The following is a 19,908-nucleotide window of genomic DNA, read 5'->3' as shown; positions in this document are numbered from 1 at the left end:
CAAATTTATCCCAACTTTCATGACCCTTGCGCTCTTCTTCCGGGTCTACGATGTTAAATGAAGTGTTCTGTCTTCATTCTGTTTGAGACCATATTTGATAATAAAATATTTCTACTTTATTTCTCTAGATTATTTAAAGTATTTAGCTTCACTAACGTTAAAGGACAGGCAGAGGCACGACCCTGATGCTGTAAGTAGTTTCGAATTTCATTTTAATCGTTACTGGCGCCCCAATAACCCCAAAAAGTTGGTTGATGGGTTTGAAGCCTCAGAACTTAGCAATCAGCAAGACATCATGGTCCAATTTTATAGAGCTGCTAGCACAAATGTTTGACAATTTTGGAGTCAATTGGTCAATGAAGGTGCACGAGGAAAGTGAAAGAAAAAACACCCTTGTTTTACAATGTGTGCTTTCAGATGACTAATAAAAAGCTTCAGGCCTAAGGCATCCAGCCGACATTCACTTTGAAACATGTGTCTTTACTACAAGAGACCAATAAAAAGCTCCATTAAAGAAAGAGCCTAGAATAAGAACATCCTTTTCATTTGACAACTCACACCTGTTATCTCCATTTAATTCCTTGTCCAAACAGTGGACTTAATTGGATCATGCAATAGTGTCCAGTGCCTTTAAAGGTTTTTAATTAAAGCCCACTCGGACTTCAGACAAAACTCTACTTGACTTCTTTTCGTTGGTGGATGAGCAGGTCATGACGGAGTTTGTTCGACTGACAGACACGGAGTCTCTGCGTGTTCATAAAGGAGAAAGCAGCGATCAGTTTCTGTGGTTGAAGTACCAAGCCAAGAAAGGAATTGCCCAAGCTCAGGTAAGTTTTCTCTACACCATTTAATTCTTAGATCTTGAGTTAGATTAAAAGCTTTTCACTTTTGTTTCAGTTTTGTGTTTTCGTAATAAACCAAGCGGGCTAAGTTTTATAGAGCTGCTTAAGCACAAAAAGTAGCTAGGAACAACTAAATTATGCTTACCAGAATAAGGTTACCAGCCAAATACCGTCTGTGACTGGTATCCTGCTTATTTTTGCTTAGCAGAAATAGAATTTGCAATAATTTGCTGTTTAATCAGCTCTGTGAAATCAGGCCCAGGCATGTGATTTTTCCAGATTGTTTTTATCTTCGCAAGTTTTCCGTGGGACTTTGAACTTTCTTGAAAGAACTAAATGAAATTGTATTTTTCCAATTTTACGGGTATGCTTACTGCGGCATTCTGCGTTTACGATCACCTTTCTCCGCTTACGGTGCAAGCGCTGAATTGTAAGCGTAATTGCCTAGTAAAGTGGAGTATGCACATGTTCAAGCAAAAAGTCTCTGCTAACCTGTGAAATACGCTTGACGTAAGCGCAGAATTCCCTGTTTCCACAAGCCCCGGGCCTAATTTTATGGCTCTGCTTGCCGCCGAATTCTGTATTACGATCACGATTCCCCGCTAATGTGTTTTGTTTTTGTTTTGTTTTTGGTTTTACTGCGCCTTGAACACCCAGCAGGGTGGATATGTGCGCATTACAAGTCTTATTATTATTATTATTATTATTATTATTAGCTCTACCCTTCCCTAGCACCAACCAACACGTCCAAATGTTGGCAGCTCTGCACAAGTAGGGGAAAAGTGATATCGATAGTGCAGAGTGCTACTGTTTGCATTTTGTTTTAACTTTGGATTATTATTTGTGGGTTTTCTTTCAAATCCCAGCTTTGCGTGTGATTGGCTAATGCTGTTATAGTGGGATCTCTTGATTGGTCTGTTTTCATTTTTAAACCTCGGATTCATTCATTCGTCATCTACTGCTTGCGATTGCCAATGTTTGTGGCGCTTAATGTACTTCACCAGAAATTGCATGAAAAGGTTTGGGGAATGGTGCATGAGGGGACATTGCCGAGCTGTCGATTTCACCAAACTCTTCCTAACTTAGGATTAATCTTAGTAGGACTTAGGACTAGTCCCAGCCTTGCACTGTTACATGTAAACCTTAAGGTTAGTCCTAAGTTAGGACTAGTTACTTGTCCTAATACCATATTTCAAATCCTAGCGTTTTGTGAAATCGGCTGCTGGCGTCTACCTTATAAACCTAATTGGTTCCACCTACCTACCCCCTATCCTGGTAATGGATCCTTCCACCCTTTGACCCCCACCTTGACTTCCCCTTCAGTCATCCATTCTCCCTTCCCTCTGTGTAGCTTGACCTAGCCCGGGTGCTCTTCTGGGGTCAGATGGGTGTAGGGCGTGATGTACAACAGGCATTAGACTTGTACCAAGTCTATCTCAGAGATAACCCCCTGGATGAGGTGGCACAGTATGACATGGGTATAATACAACTCAAGGTAATTTTATTGTGAGGGACTGGCACACAAGTCTAAGGCAACTTGGAAGGCATCCAGCCGACATTCACTTTGAAACATGTGTCTTTACTACAAGAGACCAATAAAAAGCTCCATTAAAGAAAGAGCCTAGCATAAGAACATCCTTTTCATTTGACAACTCACACCTGTTATCTCCATGTAATTCCTTGTCCAAACAGTGGACTTAATTGGATCATGCATTTAAACCAGTAAAGCCTGGCTCATACTTCCTGCAAATGCGAATGTGATACATATTTTGACACCACATGGCTGTTTTTGCAGCGAATGTTTTTGCAGCAAATATGTCGCAGCAGTTGAGCACATTTCAACTGACGCAAATTATGAGTTGCGAATTGTTGACGTCAAAATTTGTATCGCATTCGCAGGAAGTATGAACCGGGCTTAAGGCTGCTGACTGCCCCAGGCAGATTAACTGCTCATCCATTAAGTTTTATGGATCAAGTAAGTCATTCTAAAAACACCCACCCAGGTAAAAAGGATGTATAGTTTCTGAGTTTTTGTTGCAAAAACTCAGAAACTCTTTAATGGAGCTTTCCCGTATTAGCAGAAGATTCTTTCCCCCCCCCCCCCAAAAAAAAGACAAAAATATATAAATAAAACAAATTATTGCATTGCTCCCTCTGTTGAGTTAATTTTCTTCAGCTCATGTTGAATCAGTGTATGGGAGAAATACTTCACACTGGGGACGAAATCCCCCACCTCCCACTATGGGGAAGTGTGTCAATATTTCATCATAAGAATTTCCATAAATGGTGGCACAAACACAGGGGACAAAATCCCAAATGACAGCGGAACTGGTTGCTTCTAAATTGCCTGGTATGCCAAACCCAAAGTATAAAACATTTTATAAAACACATTCACTAACATTTTCTGCTCTATATTCTGTTAAATATTTTAATGCAAACGTTATGGCGGCAGTCTTCGATAGCCCGGCTGAAGTTTTGGGGCTCTGAGGGAGTAAAGAGGGACATAAAAACGGCCGTCAAATATTATGAAAAATCCGTTCAGGAGATGCCGGAGAATGCAGTGGCATTGTATGACTATGGTATTGTGTTGTTACGGGTACGTTAAATTGTTGTTCAAAGGGAAAACTGGTTAAACATGTCTATCAATTTTGTTATTTGTTTTTATTTATTTTATATTAAAGGCAGTGGACACTATTGGTAATTGTCAAAGACTAGCCTTCACAGTTGGTGTATCTCAACATATGAATAAAATAACAAACCTGTGAAAATTTGAGCTCAATCAGTCATCAAACTTGCGAGATAATAATGAAAGAAAAAAACACCCTTGTCACACGAAGTTGTGTGCGTTTGGATGGTTGATTTTGAGACCTCAAGTTATAAATCTTAGGTTTCGAAATCAAATTTGTGGAAAACTACCTCTTTCTCGAAAACTATGGCACTTCAGAGGGAGCTGTTTCTCACAATGTTTTATACCATCAACCTTTCCCCATTACTTGTCACCAAGAAAGGTTTTATGCTAATAATTATTTTGAGTTATTACCAATAGTGTCCACTGCCTTTAAATTTGGTTTTTACCCATATACACTTAGCACTGTATACTCAGTACTTACTCGAGTACTGTGAACAAAATCACAGGCGTCGAACCCACAACCGTTCCAACCCTAGAGCAGTGTCATACCAACTAGACCCCCAAGATTGCCCGCTAGCTAGAGGCAAGTCGCCATACACACAAGGCCTGATGAAGGCCACTTCAAGGTGTGGCCTACAAATCAACTATTTTTACAGGGACCTTTGCCACCTACTCCTAGGGCTGAAACAGGGTTACCTCCTTAACAGTCCCTAAGGATGTAGGCATGGGTATCATCCACTAGGAGCCACCTACTCCTAGGGCTGAAACAGGGTTACCCCCTTAACAGTCCATACGGATGTAGGCATGGGTATCATCCACTAGGAGCCACCTACTCCTAGGGCTGAAACAGGGTTACCCCCTTAACAGTCCATACCGATGTAGGCTTGGGTATCATCCACTAGGAGCCACCTACTCCTGGGGCTGAAACAGGGTTACCCCCCCCTTCACAGTCCGTAAGGATGTAGGCATGGGTATCATCCACTAGGAGCCACCTACTCCTAGGGCTGAAACAGGGTTACCCCCTTCACAGTCCGTAGGGATGTAGGCATGGGTATCATCCACTAGGAGCCACCTACTCCTGGGGCTAAACAGGGTTACCCCCTTAACAGTCCTTACGGATGTAGGCTTGGGTATCATCCATCAGAAGCCTGGCTGGTAGAGCAGAAAGAAAGCACTCCCTTTCAATTTTACGACACAATTATGGACAAGTGTCCTGCTTAAGGACACAAGTATCACAACCACTAGTTTTCAAGAAACATATCATAAAGAGATGGTACATCATTGGTTATTGGAAGAGTACATTCATTCCAACCCTCTAGTTTTCAAGAAACATATCATAAAGGGATGGTTCATCATTGGTTATTGGAAGAGTACATTCATTCCAACCCTCTAGTTTTCAAGAAACATATCATAAAGGGATGGTTCATCATTGGTTATTGGAAGAGTACATTCATTCCAACCCTCTAGTTTTCAAGAAACATATCATAAAGAGGTGGTACATCATTGGTTATTGGAAGAGTACATTCATTCCAACCCTCTAGTTTTCAAGAAACACATCATAAAGGGATGGTACATCATTGGTTATTGGAAGAGTACATTCATTCCAACCCTCTAGTTTTCAAGAAACATATCATAAAGAGGTGGTACATCATTGGTTATTGGAAGAGTACATTCATTCCAACCCTCTAGTTTTCAAGAAACATATCATAAAGGGATGGTACATCGTTGGTTATTGGAAGAGTACATTCATTCCAACCCTCTAGTTTTCAAGAAACATATCATAAAGAGGTGGTACATCGTTGGTTATTGGAAGAGTACATTCATTCCAACCCTCTAGTTTTCAAGAAACATATCATAAAGAGATGGTACATCATTGGTTATTGGAAGAGTACATTCATTCCAACCCTCTAGTTTTCAAGAAACATATCATAAAGGGATGGTACATCATTGGTTATTGGAAGAGTACATTCATTCCAACCCTCTAGTTTTCAAGAAACATATCATAAAGGGATGGTACATCGTTGGTTATTGGAAGAGTACATTCATTCCAACCCTCTAGTTTTCAAGAAACACATCATAAAGGGATGGTACATCATTGGTTATTGGAAGAGTACATTCATTCCAACCCTCTAGTTTTCAAGAAACATATCATAAAGAGGTGGTACATCGTTGGTTATTGGAAGAGTACATTCATTCCAACCCTCTAGTTTTCAAGAAACATATCATAAAGGGATGGTACATCGTTGGTTATTGGAAGAGTACATTCATTCCAACCCTCTAGTTTTCAAGAAACATATCATAAAGGGATGGTACATCGTTGGTTATTGGAAGAGTACATTCATTCCAACCCTCTAGTTTTCAAGAAACATATCATAAAGAGGTGGTACATCATTGGTTATTGGAAGAGTACATTCATTCCAACCCTCTAGTTTTCAAGAAACATATCATAAAGAGGTGGTACATCGTTGGTTATTGGAAGAGTACATTCATTCCAACCCTCTAGTTTTCAAGAAACATATCATAAAGAGGTGGTACATCGTTGGTTATTGGAAGAGTACATTCATTCCAACCCTCTAGTTTTCAAGAAACATATCATAAAGAGGTGGTACATCGTTGGTTATTGGAAGAGTACATTCATTCCAATCCTCTAGTTTTCAAGAAACATATCATAAAGGGATGGTTCATCATTGGTTATTGGAACAGTACATTCATTCCAACCCTCTAGTTTTCAAGAAACATATCATAAAGGGATGGTTCATCATTGGTTATTGGAAGAGTACATTCATTCCAATCCTCTAGTTTTCAAGAAACATATCATAAAGGGATGGTTCATCATTGGTTATTGGAAGAGTACATTCATTCCAATCCTTTAGTTTTCAAGAAACATATCATAAAGAGGTGGTACATCGTTGGTTATTGGAAGAGTACATTCATTCCAACCCTCTAGTTTTCAAGAAACATATCATAAAGAGGTGGTACATCGTTGGTTATTGGAAGAGTACATTCATTCCAATCCTTTAGATTTCAAGAAACATATCATAAAGAGGTGGTACATCGTTGGTTATTGGAAGAGTACATTCATTCCAATCCTTTAGTTTTCAAGAAACATATCATAAAGAGGTGGTACATCGTTGGTTATTGGAAGAGTACATTCATTCCAATCCTTTAGTTTTCAAGAAACATATCATAAAGAGGTGGTACATCGTTGGTTATTGGAAGAGTACATTCATTCCAATCCTTTAGTTTTCAAGAAACATATCATAAAGAGGTGGTACATCGTTGGTTATTGGAAGAGTACATTCATTCCAATCCTTTAGTTTTCAAGAAACATATCATAAAGAGGTGGTACATCGTTGGTTATTGGAAGAGTACATTCATTCCAACCCTCTAGTTTTCAAGAAACATATCATAAAGAGGTGGTACATCGTTGGTTATTGGAAGAGTACATTCATTCCAATCCTTTAGTTTTCAAGAAACATATCATAAAGAGGTGGTACATCGTTGGTTATTGGAAGAGTACATTCATTCCAATCCTTTAGTTTTCAAGAAACATATCATAAAGAGGTGGTACATCGTTGGTTATTGGAAGAGTACATTCATTCCAATCCTTTAGTTTTCAAGAAACATATCATAAAGAGGTGGTACATCGTTGGTTATTGGAAGAGTACATTCATTCCAATCCTTTAGTTTTCAAGAAACATATCATAAAGAGGTGGTACATCGTTGGTTATTGGAAGAGTACATTCATTCCAACCCTCTAGTTTTCAAGAAACATATCATAAAGAGGTGGTACATCGTTGGTTATTGGAAGAGTACATTCATTCCAACCCTCTAGTTTTCAAGAAACATATCATAAAGAGGTGGTACATCGTTGGTTATTGGAAGAGTACATTCATTCCAACCCTCTAGTTTTCAAGAAACATATCATAAGAGGTGGTACATCGTTGGTTATTGGAAGAGTACATTCATTCCAACCCTCTAGTTTTCAAGAAACATATCATAAAGAGGTGGTACATCGTTGGTTATTGGAAGAGTACATTCATTCCAACCCTCTAGTTTTCAAGAAACATATCATAAAGAGGTGGTACATCGTTGGTTATTGGAAGAGTACATTCATTCCAACCCTCTAGTTTTCAAGAAACATATCATAAAGAGGTGGTACATCGTTGGTTATTGGAAGAGTACATTCATCCCAACCCTCTAGTTTTCAAGAAACATATCATAAAGAGGTGGTACATCGTTGGTTATTGGAAGAGTACATTCATTCCAACCCTCTAGTTTTCAAGAAACATATCATAAAGAGGTGGTACATCGTTGGTTATTGGAAGAGTACATTCATTCCAACCCTCTAGTTTTCAAGAAACATATCATAAAGAGGTGGTACATCGTTGGTTATTGGAAGAGTACATTCATTCCAACCCTCTAGTTTTCAAGAAACATATCATAAAGAGGTGGTACATCGTTGGTTATTGGAAGAGTACATTCATTCCAACCCTCTAGTTTTCAAGAAACATATCATAAAGAGGTGGTACATCGTTGGTTATTGGAAGAGTACATTCATTCCAACCCTCTAGTTTTCAAGAAACATATCATAAAGAGGTGGTACATCGTTGGTTATTGGAAGAGTACATTCATTCCAAGCCTCTAGTAATTAGGAAACTTGCGTTAAGGGATGGTACACCATTGGTTTTTAGAAAAGTACGTTCATTCCAGTCCTCTTGATTTCAAGAGACATATGATAAACATGATAAAGGGATGGTACATCGTTGGTTATTGGAAAAGTACATTCATTCCAATCCTCTAGTTTTCAAGAAACATATCATAAAGGAATTTGAAAAAGTTAAGGTAATTAATTATGTACCTATCTTTGTATTTTGTCAGCCAAATTTTTACTTTGTTAAAATTGTTTGTTTCTAATAAAGGGGCAAGGAACTGACAAGAATATCAATAAAGCATTAGAACATCTCAACAAATCGGCCGAGTTGGTAAGTTTTGTTTTGCTTTTTTTAATGGGTGCCAATTTTTATGGGTGGTTACAATAATTTACCCAATCAATTTCCCTCGTGGTTTATCGCTTGATATAAGATATAATAGTTCGCATCCCCATGATGTGATCGACTGGCTGCCGCTTCCCAGGTTGTATCATAAACTTGGGTGTGATCCACCTGCACAGCATTTATTTGATGTATGGCTTCTGACTTGTGGCCGGTTCATTCCCGCTGCGACTGTGTACACCCACCCGACAACACGAATTATGATTAACGCGCTGCAAACTTTGAGAAACTGGTCCGCATGGTGTGTACGCCATGTACGCAGTGAAAACGCATGAAGAGTATACTCTAGATTGGGTATACCCAGACAAATTTACCCACACCGAATAGTGCCCTATTGACCCCTTGCACGTTAAGCTTATTGCACGTGCGTCACCATGGTCACACGCGGCGACTGTGCCACACTCACCCTTTTGGTGGTCAACAGGTTTACGTATAAACGCTGCATCGCCTGAAATGCGCACTTCACTGAATATTGACAGTGACATTGTCCACTAAAATGGCGCATCCAAGATTACTCTGATGATGACATGAGGTGAATTGGGTCAATATACATATGTGTCCACCATTCCTCAAAACGGCTTATGTAAACAAATCTTTTCGTTTTCATACAAGGGTCACGCCCCAGCCTATACAGCCATTGGTTGGTACGCCTTGAACTTCCAGGACAATACCGTCAAGGCGGCCAAGATGTTTGGCATCGCAGATAGGATGGGGCACAGGGATGCCTCACACAACTTGGGCTACATGTATAAGACGGGTCGGTACCCCGGCAAGCAAGCAGATCAGGTGAGTGTGTGTGATTCTCAATTGGGTTTTAATTTGGGATGATGCAACTTCAATCCCCTGGAATTGGTTCATTAAAATTAGTAGATATGATGGGGCACAGGGATGCCTCACACGACTTGGGCTACATGTATAAGATGGGTCGGTACCCCGGCAAGCAAGCAGATCAGGTGAGTGTAATTGTCAATTGGGTTTTAATTTGGAATGATGCAATTCCTCCTTCCCAGGAATTATTACCGTAGTAGCCCCATCACAGTCAAAACACTATTCTCCCTGGGGCCCTGTAGCAAATCATTACACAGAATAAGGCCGAAACTGGATAAAAACAAACCCCATAAAAGCAACAGGAGCACTCTATACCACCAGGAACAAAAGCAGAGAAAACAGCAAAAAAAATAGCCAGTTAGAAAAGAAACAATCAAGACTCTGTAAACCCCAGTACATGGAAAACAATGACGTCGAGGTGCGCTCATTGCATAATTGCTCGGGCAAACTGTTCCACAAAAAGAAACCTTTGTAAGCAAGGCTTCTTTTGCTTAGCCACTTACGACCCATTACTCTCTGACACGAACGGAATAAAAAGCCAAAACATTACCCGTATCCACGCTGAGCTCCCAGAACATCATCAAAACCGAACAATGGTCGTGTTATTATTCCTTCTTATTATTTCCAGGAAATGGCGTTCAAGTATTTCCAGAGGGCAGCAAACAAAGGTCATATAGACTCGGCTGGGGTCATTGGTGATATATACAATCAAGGAACGAAGAATATGACGAGGAATAGTCAACAAGCAGCCTCGTAAGTGTGGCCGGGAGTGCGTTGAACTCATGGAGAAGGGTTTTTTGGGAGGGTTGGGAGATTTTTTTCTTAGACTGAGATCGTAAAACTGTAGTTTTTTTCTATCAAAGCCATTAAAGCAATCGCACAACATTGGTAAACAGTATTGTCTAAAGGCCCACACTTCGTGTATCACAACTTATATATAAAATAGCAAACCTGTGAAAATTTAGGCTCATTCAGTCATCGGAGTCGGGAGAAAATAACGGAGAAACCCACCCTGACATGTGTTTAGAATAAATCCGTTATTCTCGATATCGAGAATTGATAATCGATTATTATAATTATTCTTTCTAATAATTATTCTTTTCATTGTTTCAGCTGGTCCCGCTTGGTAGGTGAGCAGAACCCAGAGATAGGGATGGCATTACGTAAAGGTCTAGATGCCTATCTGTCGGGATCATGGTAAGTATTAAAGGCACTGGGGTCAATTTCACAAATAGTCCTGACTTAGGATTAGTCCTAGGACTCTTTAGGAGCTATTCAAAACTTAAATCGAGTAACTCGTCCTAACTCGAGGTGGGACCAGTCTTAAGTCTTTGTGAAGTCCACATCCAGACACTGTAGGTGAGCTTGCCTCTACTTTGCAGCAAATTTCTTTCTATGTTGAGTGCTTAGTACCTCCTTGCTTAAAGAACTTGAACGCATAAGTTTCAAACTGTTATGCAAGTTCACAAAGATAGTCCTAACTTACATGTAGGCTTAGATCGAGTAACTCGTCCTAACTCGAGACGGGACCAGTCTTAAAGCCAGTGGACACTTTCGGTAAACAGTATTGTCCAAGGCCCACACTTCGTGTATCACAACTTATATATAAAATAACAAACCTGTGAAAATTTAGGCTCAATTGGTCATTGGAGTTGGGAGAAAATAACGGGGAAACCCACCCTTGTTTCCGCACGTTTCGCCGTGTCATGACATGTGTTTACTATAAATCCGTAATTCTCGATGTCGAGAATTGATAATTGTTTTAATGTTTTCTCAAAACGTAAAGCATTTCATGGAATAATATTTCAAGAGAAGTCTTTTACCATTACCTTCTGTAAACCCTGTAAGTTATTTGTAAAGCTGTGAATTTTTTTTTTTTTTTCTGTTCCGAAAGTGTATAATGGCTTTACATCTCTGTGAAATCCACATCCGGACACTATAGGTGAGCTTGCCTCAACTCTGCAGCAAATTTCTTTCTATGTTGAGTGCTTAGTACCTCCTAGCTTAAAGAACTTGAACGCATAAGTTTCAAACTGTTATGCAAGTTTCAAACGCGCATGATTTGGTGGTGTAGTGTTGGCGTACCTTCTTACCAGACGCTTATCCCGTGTTTCTATTGTCCATGCAGGGGTGAGAGCATCGTGTACTACATGATGGTAGCCGAGACTGGGCTAGAGGTTGCTCAGTTCAACGTTGCTCACCTCTGTGAAGAAGACTATGTAAGTTTTTATCAACCTCGTTCCCAGTGGTGTACAATCAGAATGCCTTGCTCGGTCATAAACCCTGGAAGGATTATATTGGATATCTAATCAGTCCTGTGGTGGAGACTACGCAGAGCGCGCTATTAAGAACACCTTTGGTTCAGATCCCGATCTTGTATTTGCTTTGTTCTGGATCTGGATCTGGATAAATATTCTCAACGCTCTAATTAGAGCCAAACGAGAAGAGAAGATGATGAAGAAATTTCAGTTTTAGATGTGGGAGGAAAAAAAAAACAATAATTATTTTGGTGAAAAACCCCTGTAGTCAAGTAGGGACTGAAAACCCAATCCACATAGTGCCCCCGATGGGATTCGAACCAGGGTCCCAGAGGTGGAAGGCGAGGAAAGACACCACTACTCCAACCTGACCATGGTTCAAAACAAAATTATTTGAAATTTACCCAGTCAGTTTTCATTGTGATTTAAATCCAATTAATTTATATTATAAAGGGTCCAGGCTCTGTACAAGACTAGGCTTTTTCCTGGTGCCCTCCTCTTATCACCCTTTGTTCTTTTGTCTTGTATGTTTTATGATTATTTATTGTGATATTTGGAAATATTAAAAAAAGAAAATAAAAAAAAAAAACTTGATATTTAAAATTAAAAAAAGTTGCCTCCCCCTTTAGTTGGTCACACAGAGAGTTCGACCTTGCAGACTGCTAATTCGTTTGTTTGATTTGTTTTTTTAGGATGTCGTGGTGTCAAGCTTTATTAGAGCCGACTGCAAGTGGAGATATTATAACATGTCAAGCCACTCTAGGACGCCTCACATTGTCTGTAAGTTTTTTTATAGTTTTTTATTAGATTATATTTTATTTCGCATACTTCACAAAACAAGTGGAAGTGTCGTGGCTGAGCGGTCAAGAGCACTGAATTCAAACTCTGGTGTTTCTGTTGAGCAGAGTGTGGGTTTGAGTCCTAGTCGTGACATTTGTGTCCTTAAGCAAGACATTTTACCATTGCTTCGTCCTTTCGGATGGGACGTAAAGCCGTTGGTCCGTTCCGTTGTGCAACACACGTAAAAGAACCCAGCGCAACTTTATATCGAAAAGAGAAGGGGTTCGCCCCTTTATTCCTGGTTTGATTGGCTGCATATATTTTAAACGTAGTCAATCTAACTTTGCAGGAATTAATGTATGTTTAAGGGCCTTGAGCATCACTGAGTGACGGAAATGCACGCTATATAAGAAGCCACTCTTCTACACATATTTTGTATATTATGCCAGTCAAAAGGTGTTTTATATCACACCTCGGTCTTAAATGTAAAACAAGAAAAGAAATTTGGAAAAGAAAGGAAGTTTTTTAGTTGCTGTTCACGGTTTACGTCAAGAGAGAGCGCTGTAGCAGTCATCAAATTAAAAGACTAAGTGCCCGATCGGACACTGTTCTCGCAAAACATGCACGCGCGATCACTAGACCATAAAAGTTCACCCCACGTGACCGTGTTTCAGCCAACCAGAATACAGAACAAGTAAGCGGTGTGTTATAATATTTATGATTTGTATTGTAGCGCAATTGAAGATGGGGGATTATTTCTACTATGGTTATAATGGTGAGGCTGACAATGATACCGCAGTAATGTTCTACACAATGGCAGCCAAGAAGAATGATCCACAGGTATGTAAAAATAATAATAACACCATTAATAAGGCGCCTTTTCCTAAAGGTTGCAAAGTGCTCAGCGAATAACAAGAAAATATCAACATCAATGGGAATGAAATCAGAAACCAAGAGGGAAACCACGACCAGACCCAGCCCACAGCATTGAGGCAAAGAAAGTCCAGCAAAAGCTGGTCTCTCTATGAAGAGAAAGTGTAGGCCAAGCCGGGCGAGAGTTACTCATTAAATAAGTATGTTTTCAGTGACCTTTTGAACATGGTAACGGAGCTAGAGCTTTTGATGGAGTGTGGAATGCATTTCCACATCCTAGGGCCTGCAATAGGAAATTCTCTGTTTCCTGATTTTCAGGCCAGAGTCCCGGCACAAGGTGTCCATATAGGTGGTTTGTAGTCTGCCACGGGAACAGTGACCCTGAGTGACGGCCTGTAGCACCAGCCTACTCGCCGCCAGCTCAGTATTTTATTAAACCATTTCAAGTCAAGTCTATAAAGTTTGATTTTGTTTTGCAGGCATTGTTTAATCTTGCTAGTCTGGTCGAGGAAGGAATTACCATCGATGATTCCGTTTTGAGATCACTTCGTATTCCAAGTGCCTGGAACTCCGATACCAATGGACTCATAAAGATTCTCTACAGGAGGTAGGTTTGAAATTTTCTCAAACTATTATAAGAATTTATTACAGAAGCAACATGTAACCTGTTGGGGGAAAAGTATTTTTAGTACTGTTATATTTGTCAGTACTTTTTGTCTAATGTTAACTTCTTGTTTTTATGTGCTGTTGATCTTTTTTTGTGGAAATCATGCAATATACTTTTCTTGTTATTACTATGTGGAAGTGTCATGCCTGTTCAGCAAAGTGTGGGTCGAGTCCCAGTCGTGACACTTGTGTCCTTAAGCAAGACACTTAACCGTCCTTTGGATGAGACATTAAGCCGTTGGTCCCGGAACCCAGTGCACGTGTCCAAAAGAAGGGGTTCGCCCCAGTATTCCTGGTTTGCTTGGCAGCATATTGCGCCACAGCACCTTGTAAACCATTACATGGTGCTAAGGATTAGGTCTCGCATTTCAAACGTAATCCCACATACCTTGCATGAAGTACTGTATGTCAAAGTGCCTTAAGCGTCACTGAGTGATGGATATGCTCGCTACATAAGAAGCCACTAATATGATTATTATTAAGGGAATCAATGTGTGGTGAAGAGGTTTTCAACTAGTGGTTTAATCCCAATGAGGCCTGTTTTTTGATAATTTAACCGAGACGAAGTCGAGGTAAATTATAAAGAACCAGGCCTCGGCGGGTTTAAACCACTAGTTGAAAACCGAATCAACACACTTTGATTCCCATTCATAAATACATTTCCGGTCAAAAAACATCAACACTTTTGGTCAAAAATGAAAAAAAAATGCAAAAAAATATAATTGTTCAATGATTTCTTTCAACACAACACCCCTCCAGCTATGAAATGGGACAGCCCTCCACCGCCCTCGGGTAAACAACTCCTTATAAGGGAATGCTGTGGGCACAACTGTTTCAGCCGTTGCTCTCGACCAATAGGAATGAAGAAACTGTCTTGTAAACACAGGTGCAAGCTCGCGTGTCACGCCCATGAATTAACACGTTTTACCGGTCATAAACAAAAGTTTATACACACCAACGTGACGCGCTCTCCACCAATAGCTATAGCGAAACTGTCCGAGGTATTTATGAATATTATCTTTTGAACCCTAGGTGTCGTGATAGGGGTAAAGACTCCTATATCCCATGCAGTCTGGCTTTACTAAGAGTACAACTAATGGAGCTATGGGGAAAGCACACACTTGCTGTACAGGTATGTAATATTTCATTTCTTTGCTACCTTTAGTAATGATAAAAATGATAAAAATCCGTTTTTACATAGCGCTTTATCACAGCTCAAAGGGCGAATCAAAGCGCTTCTGACATTCTTACTAGGTTATTACCCCTGGTCACTGGGCCATATATTTCATTCCTTAAACCATCTCAGCTCCCTGGGGAGTTTACAGCTGGTGCTGCGAGTTACCACGCTCCAAGCTAATCATTCACATAAACCGTCTTTGACAATTACCAATAGTGTCGTGTGCCTTTAAGATGGTTAGGTCTATTGTGAAATGCGCTAAATTATTATAGTTTCTTCATCACATTTTTTTTTTTCTCCACAGATATCCGGTGCCTTGATGATATGCCTTCTTACTCTCTACAGCATCACAATAGCTCTCCAGCATACCAGATGGTATTGTGACCCCACACAGGGTCAAAGTTCACAGGACTAAAGGTCGTACAAAGGTCAGAGGTTTGATGGCCGTCAGAGCACCCAATAAGCCATTTGCGAGTTAGGTTTGAATATTGTCTGGTACAATGACGTGCTTGTAACTCAAGTTACCACTATTGAATTCCTCAGACTATCAAGACAGTTGCTATGTCACATGATGAGGGGAAAGCTTTTGCGTAGTTACGTAAGAGAATGTGGACACCCATACACAATTCTGAATGTATATGGCACAATGGTACTAGGGTTTGCTCATCTGGAGGTTGCGACACAAAAGCTTGCACCGAACCATTTGACATAGCAACTGACTCTTTAGTCTGAGGAATTCAAATGTAAATTGTACATTGCGACTAAAGCAAGTCGTTGTACCAATAATACTCGCAAATGGCTTATCAGTCCAGATTCTGTTATATGCTTGTATTCCAGCTCAAAGTGTTGGATTCAGTGGTTGGGCAGCAAAATTATACTCATTGTTATTGATGACAACACTAAATTATTCGTTGTCCACCAACGACCCTCCCCTAGAAACTGACTCTCTGGCCCCGCCCCTGATTTTATCTATAAATGTTTAGACCCGTCACAAAGTAAAGCCGGTCCGAATAAGCGGCTACAGCTAAGGCTACTGCTAGATTTCCGTGTCATCATGCGTTGAGGTATAGGACGTCCTTAGCAACACCCGTAGCCAAAGCTGTAGCCACCAATTCAGATTTGGGCTATGTACTCAAAGGAACATTACAGAATTGGTTTTGCGAGCAAAAAAGTTGCTGGCAGTGTAAGCGCCTTATGTAATCCACCAAATACTGTACATAAACTGACAAAACTGTTGAAATTCGAGATCGATCGGCCATCTGGGTCACGAGAGAGTAGTAAAAAACTGATAGTTTTGCATGGCATCGATTCCAAAACAATGAATAAAACGCTCGCTTAACGATAAACTCCAAACGCAAAACTAGATTATTTATTTCTCATCAAATATGAAATTTCAGACAGAAATATTTCAAGGGATGTTTTCTACTGTCACAATCGTGTAAGTTTTATGTAAATCTGTGATCTTCAGGATTTTTTTTTTTCTTTCCAATTCTGTATCGTTCCTTCAGGTAAATTTTTTGAAATCAGTGCCACAACCTTTGAAACTTGTCGCAAGATCAACAAACCTACCTACAAATTAAGACATCTTTTGTAGAATGTTCATTTTAATCTCTTACACTTCGCCCGATATCAAAGCACTTATGGTATCAGTCGTTCTAGTTTAAAGCAAAATGATTGATAGATCTTATTATAATAGAATTTAAAATATTACTTTTGTCTTTCATTATACCCTAAGAATGCCTTTAATAGAATGATTTGTATATATTTATAAAAATGGTTCTATATGATTCTTGGTCTGATCTTGTACGGCTAACCCCCGGTACTTTTGTCTGATGGTCCTTTTTTTTACTTTTTCATGTTGTTTTATGTGGAAAGTTTGATCAAAACTTGATATTTTTATTAACTTGTATTTTGAGTTAATTTCTCAGCCTTACATGTGTATGTAATCTGTATCTTAATGGATTTTCTGTATTTTATTATGTGCAATAGTAGTTTAGAAGTTAATTTCTAGCCATTTTTTTTTATTATTTTTTTTTTATTGCGACAGTCACAATCCTCCCCTGTCTAAAACACACAAATAATGTTGTGAAAAAGCAATTGCTTTTTCGGTACACAGTTATCAATCCTTTACATCATAACTGTCTAAAACACACAAATGTTGTGAAAAAAAGCAATTGTTTTTTGGGCATACAGTTATCAATCCTTCACAACTTGGGCAAAACCTGAACTGAATTTGGGAAAATTCAGAAAATTTGGGAAAAGGCTTCGGTGTAATCAGTTGATTTATCGATCTATTGGTTTGTTTTTTATTAGTAGTTTATGCCCAGTAATAACATTATAGTTAATGTATTTTCTTTATGCTTAGTGACTTTTGTTTTGAGTTAAAGCACAACAACAAAATCACGACAGTCTTCCAAAACCGTTATTTTTTTTTTAAGTGCTTTTATTTTACATACCTTTACTTTCATGAATGCAGAGAATAAGTAATGGCCTTGCGTTTGACCCCGCCATAGAGACTCTATTTTGGGATTGAAACATCAGAGGGCGCAATTTTTAAAAGCTGTAATGCCGAAAAAATTGCTCTGCAAATTGCGTTGCTTAGCATAAAATGAGTAGGGCACCAGTTGCAACATTGTAAACTTTATTGTATTTTGGCAGGTAACCAGTTTCTGTTAAGAAATATTTTTCTGTGCTTAGCAAGTTTTGCTCGCAGGCTTTGTGAAATTGGCCCCTTAGGTCATTTTGGTTGATAAGCAGTTTACAACAGCTGTTTCTATTTTCTTACTTTGATTAATACAAAACTAAATTTCTGCTTTTAAAGAAGTAATCCACCCATAGATTTAAATTCCTGGGACTAGATATGGTAAGGAAAGTCATGATCTAGTATCATGAAATAAGTTAATTGAGTTTGTTGGTTTAGAGCTAAAAATTCAATGAAGTTAAAACAAGTTTGAACGCAAATAAATAATAATGACCTCTCTGAAAGTATTTAATTTCGAATGAATTTGCTTGTGTCCGAAAAGGGGTCTTTCCTTTCTTAAGTGGCTCAATAGGAAAGTGATTTTTATATTGGTGTATGTTTAAAACTTATTTGTTACTATCTATTGAGCGTGGGGGTTTGGGGATTTCAAGTTGAAACAAAATGTTCGGAAAATACTCACGAGAGGGCGGGCGAGCATGCCGGGCGTCTAAGGCCCTTTTCGAAACCATGGTTTTGGGGCTTGGGTTCCTGGCTTTGGATCCGTCTGTCTGATTGAAACCCCGTCAGGAAAGCGCCCGGTTCCTTTTTAACTGACGGGGCGTAGGCCCAAAGCCCAAGCCAAAGTAGTGTTTTCGAAAGGGGCTTAAAGGCAGTGGACACTATTGGTAATTACTCAAAATAATTATTAGCATAAAACGAGTAATGGGGAGAGGTTGGTGGTATAAAACATTGTGAGAAAGGGCTCCCTCTGAAGTGCCATAATTTTCGAGAAAGAAGTAATTTTCCACGAATTTGATTTCGAGACCTCAGATTTAGAACTTGAGGTCTCGAAATCAACCATCTAAACGCACGTTTGACTAGGGTGTTTTTTCTTTCATTATTATCTCGGAAGTTCGATGACCGATTGAGCTCAAATTTTCACAGGTTTGTTATTTTATGCATAATGTTCAGATACGCCAACTGTGAGGGCTAGTCTTTGACAATTACCAATAGTGTCCACTGCCTTTAAAGGCACTGGCAGGGTTCGTAAAAATAATTGTAAAAGACTATTCTATAACCAGCCCAAAATGCATTTAAAAAAAAACACCAGCTCTCCAATGTTTTTATGCTAAACTATTTCGAGTATTATCAATAGTGTACAGTGCCTTTAAATCCATAAAGGGCATGCTCTACCTCTTTTCTTTCTGACATGGCGAAATATTAGACGACTGAAATTAGTAACAGGACTCTAACAGGTAACTGGCTGTGCACAGCTTTTTATTTCAAACCTATTTCTGTGTCTCATCTCGCGATATCAGCACTGCAGAAGCATGTGTGTGGATCGTTCGAGAGACAGGCTTGATGGGGGCACTGAAAAGGCAATTGCCTCCATACCCTCTGGGCATTGCTTCGTGCCCTTGCTTGAAATGCTCCATTGATTTTAGAACTTCCTCATCAGGGTGCCCTACCAAGGAGAAACTGCCTTGGTGTCCCCATTGCAATTGCCTCCCCCAAAAATGGTACACATCTGATGCTTCACGGAGGCAACGAATTCAGGCGGTTGCCTCCGACCATGCCCCCTTGTCGTTGCCTTGGTGCCCTTGAAATGCTACAGTAGAAGTTTACAATTTCCTCACAGGGTGCCTTTTACCGAAGAGAAAAATGCCTTGGTGCCCTTGTCTTTTCAAAATCGAAGCATAATAATATAGGTCTGAAACGGAAATCCGTTATTGTAGAGTGCGGTTTGGGAAACCTTCCTGCCGGACGTGATTCAGGAAATATTTAACCGTGATGTGTTATTAATAGAGTCTATTTAAGTGTAATCCCTTTCTTCATACATAACCTTTCTGGTGAACCATTGCTTCTATTTGCCCTTACCGACTTATCTGCATGGCGTCCCTTTTAAAATAAATTTCTTCTAAAGATTGCGCCAGAGGCACGCGGCCCGCACGCTCTCATAAAGCTTGAAAGCATTACGAAGAACATACATGTACATATTATTTCGTATGCATATGAATTTGCTAAGCAGTATTTTCTACATAACAGCTTCATAAAATTGGACCCAACTAAGATGAGATTAAGAAATGCCGAGCGCGATGATAAAAAACATCCCTGACCATA

At 39.5% G+C, this 19,908-nt stretch overlaps 1 protein-coding gene across 1 annotated transcript in view; it reads left to right on the top strand.

Moving 5' to 3' along the window:
• Positions 1 to 15,637, top strand: part of LOC117301787 (protein sel-1 homolog 3-like) — a 29,448-nt gene extending 13,811 nt beyond the window's left edge. Inside the window, exons 11-23 of the mRNA XM_033785797.1 lie at positions 129 to 190; positions 708 to 827; positions 2,194 to 2,337; positions 8,394 to 8,456; positions 9,138 to 9,311; positions 9,982 to 10,106; positions 10,467 to 10,550; positions 11,482 to 11,572; positions 12,304 to 12,391; positions 13,125 to 13,231; positions 13,744 to 13,871; positions 14,963 to 15,062; positions 15,412 to 15,637. Coding sequence (XP_033641688.1) covers positions 129 to 190; positions 708 to 827; positions 2,194 to 2,337; positions 8,394 to 8,456; positions 9,138 to 9,311; positions 9,982 to 10,106; positions 10,467 to 10,550; positions 11,482 to 11,572; positions 12,304 to 12,391; positions 13,125 to 13,231; positions 13,744 to 13,871; positions 14,963 to 15,062; positions 15,412 to 15,522 — 1,397 coding nt within the window. The 3' untranslated portion in view covers positions 15,523 to 15,637. The remainder of the gene's footprint in view (positions 1 to 128; positions 191 to 707; positions 828 to 2,193; positions 2,338 to 8,393; positions 8,457 to 9,137; positions 9,312 to 9,981; positions 10,107 to 10,466; positions 10,551 to 11,481; positions 11,573 to 12,303; positions 12,392 to 13,124; positions 13,232 to 13,743; positions 13,872 to 14,962; positions 15,063 to 15,411) is intronic.
• Positions 15,638 to 19,908: the final 4,271 nt, after the last annotated feature.

This window comes from Asterias rubens, chromosome 17 (assembly GCF_902459465.1).
Source record: "Asterias rubens chromosome 17, eAstRub1.3, whole genome shotgun sequence".
Classification (NCBI taxonomy): Eukaryota; Metazoa; Echinodermata; class Asteroidea; order Forcipulatida; family Asteriidae; genus Asterias; species Asterias rubens.
The sequence above is the reverse complement of the archived record's forward strand: the minus strand, read 5'-3'. Positions and strand labels throughout refer to the sequence as shown.